The 5,771-nt window shown below is 43.4% G+C and overlaps 1 protein-coding gene across 4 annotated transcripts in view; it reads left to right on the top strand.

The window, feature by feature from the left end:
- Positions 1 to 5,771, top strand: part of RPN2 (ribophorin II) — a 63,275-nt gene that overhangs the window by 441 nt on the left and 57,063 nt on the right. For all 4 annotated transcript variants that reach the window (XM_014541409.1, XM_005868461.2, XM_014541410.1 and 1 more), the window contains exon 2: positions 4,307 to 4,500. In XM_014541409.1, coding sequence (XP_014396895.1) covers positions 4,307 to 4,500 — 194 coding nt within the window. The remainder of the gene's footprint in view (positions 1 to 4,306; positions 4,501 to 5,771) is intronic.

The following is a 5,771-nucleotide window of genomic DNA, read 5'->3' as shown; positions in this document are numbered from 1 at the left end:
CCAGGCGGGGTCCCCTTCCTCAGAGGGACTGGGGCATGGGCTCCGCCTCTCTGGGGTCGAGAGTCTGAGGGAGAGCTGGCGAGCGGATGGGATGCACGGGACCTGAGGAGGGGTTGGGGTGGGAGGGGAGTGCGGTGCCGAGCTACGGGTACCCCCGAGGACCAGCCGGGCACCGAGGGGCGTGATTAACCGCTGGTCTCGGCTTCGCTCATTCATTTGACTCGCGCGGGCTCCCGGGTCCGGCGGCCGCAGAGCTAGCCTTTGGCCAAATCATCCATTGGGCCCCAGTTTCCTTTTTAGTGGAAGGGGCAAAGCAGATCACCTCTCTGGGAGTTGAGAGTTCTGAAGTCAGGTTCTCCGGGTGCAGACTTGCAGGCCGCCACGCATTTATTATGTGACCCCACCGCCATTTACTCAACCCCCCCTCTGCACCTCAGTTTCTCATCTGTAAAACAGATTACACATTGTCTGCCTCTTAAATTGCTGTATTAAATGAGATGGTCTCCGTGCATGGTTTAGAACAGTGTGTGTCACTAAGTAAGCACTCAGTGAAGTTACCTGCATTGCTAGTTAACGACTGGTCACTGCAGGATAGACTCTCAGGTCCCACCGCAGCTTGGGAAATGTGTACTATTGTTATTTCCACGTGACAGGCGGGAGGGAAGAGAGAAGGCCAATGGCTTACTGCTCCATTATTTAAGAAGAAGGTAAAAGAGGTGTTAAAAACAAACTTTGGATTCAAACCGGTTGCCTGCCGTTTGATTCTCAGGTAGTTGTGTGTGGTAGGGCAGGTAATTACTATCTGAGTCTCAATTTCTTGGTTTTTAAAGGGCACGCACTTGGATGTTGAGGATTTAATGACTCAATGCATACAAAGTACCTAGCTTCGTATGGGCATACCCGACCCGTGCTAAGTGTGTAAATTTTAGCCAAGAAAGTTATTGTTATCATTAATGGGAGGTGGGTAGATTAGGATTCTGTGACACGGATGCTGTGTTAGGGGAATTTACAGTCTAGCTGGGAAAATGCTGGATAGATTATAGCCATTTGCTAGATTTTAATATATTGAGGATATGCATGTACACAAGGCATTGGGGATTCATTTAGCATTAGTATCTTGACTCCTCATTCTCTCATATCTTTCTATCCATTAGCAATTCTGGCTTTAACTATGAATTTTAGCCAGGTCACTTCTCACCATCTCTACTGCTGTCACCCTGTTGCGTCACTCATCTTTTTACTTGGATTATGGCAATAGTCTCCTAACTGGTGTCCCTCTTTAGGTCCCTGGACCTGTATAGTCTCAATATAGTATTGTTTATGCTCAACACAATTGTTCTGTTAAAATATAAGTCAAATCACTCCTTTGCTCAAAACTTTCCAGTGGCTCCCATCTTGCTCAGTAAAAGCCATAGCTCCTGCAGTGGCTGATAAGACCCTCTGGATTTGGCTTCTGCTATCTGTCACCTTGTCCCTACTTATCATCCTTTGCTTACTCCTCTTTAGTCATACTGTTCTTCTTGCTAATGTAAAAAAATACCATATACACTCCTGATTCAGGGTCTTTGAACTTGCTTTTCTTCTTGGGCTTGTTTCCCTCCAAATACCTTTATGATTTGCTCCTTCTTCAAGTCTACTACATTTTTTTATTTCTTACTTTGCCTATCATATTTAAAATTGAAGTTCTTCTCAGGTGTCCCTTCTGTGTTGTATTTTTCTCCATAGCACGTTTCACCTTTTTAAATGCTAAATAATGCATCTTAATTATTTAGTGAGATATTTTTCTTTTCCGGTTAGAATGTAAGCTCTATGACGTTGGAGGCTTTTGTTTGCTCTGTTTCCTGCTGTATCTTCAACACTAAAACAATGTTTGGTGCATAGTAGGCATTCAGTAAATATTTGATTAATGAGTACTCCACATTATAAATATCTCTAGTTTTTAAAATTTTTATTTTAAAAAATATATTTTTATTGATTTTAGGGAGTAAGGGAGAGCGAGAGAGGGAAACATCCATGATGAGAGAGAATCATTAATCGGCTACCTCCTGCATGCCCCATACTGGGGATTGAGCCTGAAACCCAGGCATGTGACCTGACCAGGAATTGAACAGTGACCTCCTGATTCATAGCTTGATGCTCAACCACTGAGCCACCTGGGCTCTAGTTTTTGTTGTTTTTTTTAAGAGTTTTTACACTCTAGATTACTTAATACGCACAAGGAATTAAGTAGAACTAACTAACCTTCATGCCCCAAGGTAAGCATCTCTTCTACAACATTTTCCAAAACATAGTGCAGTATGGACACTATAGTTAGACTTGGGTTTGAGTCCAAGATTGACTATGTGTAAACTACTCTGGTCCTCAATTTTTTTATTTGTAAAATGGATATAATAATTCCTTTCTTAAAGGGTTCTAGTTCAAACTAAGTTTGACACTGTAGACAAAGAATTTAGTACCATTAATGCTACCCTTGTGATCTCTGTTACTTGGATAGCAGACAGTTCATGACAGACTATTCAAAAGTGTGTGTGTGTGTGTGTGTGTGTGTGTGTTAATGACAAGTAGACTGTACCACTCCTATGACTTCCTGTTTCCTGGGCATAATAGATGAGGATTAATTTTATTTCCATTTATTTAGCAAATGTTAATTCAATATTCCTTTGTCCAAGGGAGTGTGCAAGACTTGGAAATATTGAGATGAACAAGAGAGTCTGTCCTCATGGAGCTTACAGTTTAGCAGAGGCATCACACATTACACTGTTATAGTTGTGAAAAATATAGAAGTACAGGTTGCAATGAGTGGATATAGCAACAATAACAATTTAGCTAACATTTAGATAGTCCTTGTTAAATGTCAACCGCTATTCTAAGATCTTCGTATATTCAGTCATGTAAAGCTCTTAACATTGAGGAGTAGGTACTATTATTAATTCCTTTTTACAATGAGGCACAGGCTGGCCTCATTGTAATTGCCACAGTCACATTGCTAATAAATGGCAGAGTTAGGATTTAAACTTGGCTCCAGAGGCCATATTCTTCACTACTTCATAGTACTGACTTGGGACCTAATCCAAGGGAGACCTATTGGAAGGTTTCTTAAGGAAAAGATACTTGCAAGCCCTCAAAATTGCGTTTTTTAGCTCTATATCCTCCATTTCTGTCATGTTTTTTTGTCTCTGCATTTTTTATGTAGTTGAGCCTTGATTGTTGTAGTTAATACTAGAGGGATTTGACCACCAGGCCGACTGGCTGTGTGAATCAGCTGTGTCTGCCGCGGAAAACTTCTGTCCTCTGGGGAGGTGCTAATCTAGCCTTTGCCTGAGGCGATCCGGCAAATGGCTCTGCGCAGGGCTTGGGCGGGGCGGGCTCAACAGGGCGGGCGGAGGGAGCCGTTATGGTGCCCTCAGTCCTGTTCCCAGAGGCTCTGCTTCTCAGAACCCCCGGAACCGCTGCAAACCTCGGAGGGAAAGCTGCCTTCCAACTGATGCCAGACACTCCCGCTTCTCCCGTTTGGGTCCGAGTCCCCAGCGATTCGCCCGTATCTGGAGCTCAGAGTCTGAGACTCCCCCCTGACCGAAAACGACAACCGCGCTCTCAGCCACCAGCCCGCTTTGCGCGCGCACCTCCGCACCTGAGTATTTTCCACACTGCGCCTCCTCTGAGCCTCGGTGTGCTGTTATTTTTCCTTCTAGTTGAAGAGTCTCTCCTCAGCCAGCCTTCCTGTGGTTCTGGGTGATGTCCGTTCCGTCTTTTAGTTGTATTTTTGAAGTGGTTGTTTGCGGCAGCAATCTCCGGTGTTTACCTATGCCGCCATCTTGGTCTCTCTCCAGGAAAAGATACTTGAACTGGAATCTAAACGTAAAAATTAAGCAAAGTGTAAGTAGGTTTGGAAAGCATGAAAAAATGCTGGGTGGAGAAAAACATGGCACCTTAGAGAAGCAGAGAGAAGGCTAGAGAGTCATAGAAGGAAGTGAGGGAAGAGATCTGGTTGAGAGGTAGGCAATGCCATGATGAAGATTCAGGATTGTGTCTGTCCTGAGAGGCGCAGGAGTTGCTAGTGTACTTGAAATGGGAATAGTGTGATGAGTCCCGTGCTTTAGCCACATGGAGGCTGCTGGGAGGACTGTCCAGATAGTTGAAGAAAGTGCCTACCACTTCCCCAAAGCTTCTCTCCAGTTTAAACCTTCCAGTTCCCTCACCCTTCCTTACATGATTTGGTTTTTAGACCTTGGTGGGCATCATCTTTGAAACTCTGTATAGACTTTGGAATAGTATGGAGTGTGTTTAATAGTCATTTTTCCTCAAGGTTCAAGCACTGTCTTCCTGTTGGCCCTGACAATCATAGCCAATGCCCAGGCTCTGACGCCCACTCACTACCTCACCAAGCATGATGTGGAAAGACTGAAAGCTTCGCTGGACCACCCTTTCACAAGTTTAGAATCTGCTTTCTACTCCATCGTGGGACTCAGCAGCCTTGGTGCCCAGGTGCCAGATGTAAAGGTAAGGCTCCTTTTGCCTTGGTGGCCTCATCCTTTTACTATGTTCCTTTTGTATACTTCATAACCTTTTGCTCATTTGAGGATAACCAAAGTTAATACAATATAATAAATACTTATATCAGTCGGACAGGTTCTTTCTTTGAGTGCCTAGTGTGTGTTTAGGATCTAGTCAGATCTTTTAGCAGAATATAGGAAAGAGCAAGTCATAGATCCTTGAGAAACTCTTACTGCAGCTCTGAGTGGGCCTATGCAATACTACATATACTTATGAAGTGCCCTATATGTGAGCCTAATAAATAATAAAGGATCTCAAGATGGGAGGGCATTCAGATTTATTTAACAGTCACTGTCACTGCATCAGGCAATTTTGATGTAAACCTTCGATGATGAAAATGCATCATGATTAAAATCTCTCTTGCATTTAGGAATAATATTAAGTGAATTGACATTTTATTCACTATAGTAGCATGGATAGCTAGGGTACGAAATTAGGGCCAGGTTTCTCATATACTAGTATAAGCGTTATGTATTAATCTTCTATGACCACAAAACAAATTACCATACATTTAGCAATTTAACACAATACTCACTTATGAACTCATAGTTCTGTAGGTCAGAAGTCCAGGCAGGCTTGGCTGGGCTCTTATTTGGAGGCTCTGGGGAACAATCTGCTTCAAGTTCCTTCAGGTTGTTGGCAGAATCCACTGCCTGGTGGTTTTAGGTCTGAGGTTCCCATTTTCTTTCTGGCTTTCAGCTAAGGACTGCTCTCTGCTTATAATGTCACCCACATTTCTTATGTGACCCATCCCTTTTTAATTCAGTGATGGCATGTTGAGTTCTTCTTATTCTTCAAATTTCTCTAATTCCTCTTCTGCCACCAGCCTGAGAAACTTTCTGCTGTTAAAGAGGGATTACCTGTTCGGGTCAGCACTGCCTGGATAGTCTCTGAATTTTAAGGTCAGCCGACTCGGGGTTTTAATTACACCTGCAAAATCTCTTCAGAGCAGTTCTTAGATTAGTATTTAAATGAATAATCAGTGGATGGAAATGTAAACATGGCATCTTTTGAATTCTGCCTATTCTTTCTTGTATTAGCATAGAAAGGACCCCAAATCTCAGTGTCTTATGGCAAAAGTTTATTTTTTGCTTAGACTGTATGGCCATCATGGGTCAGCTGGGGCTTTGCTCCATCTTTCTTTTATATATATACTAGAGGCCCGGTGCACAAAAATTTGTGCACTCGGGGGGCGGGGGGAGGGGGGTCCCCCAGCC

Source organism: Myotis brandtii, unplaced genomic scaffold, assembly GCF_000412655.1.
Source record: "Myotis brandtii unplaced genomic scaffold, ASM41265v1 scaffold27, whole genome shotgun sequence".
In the NCBI taxonomy this organism is placed as follows: Eukaryota; Metazoa; Chordata; class Mammalia; order Chiroptera; family Vespertilionidae; genus Myotis; species Myotis brandtii.
This window is presented reverse-complemented; position numbering and strand designations above follow the sequence as displayed.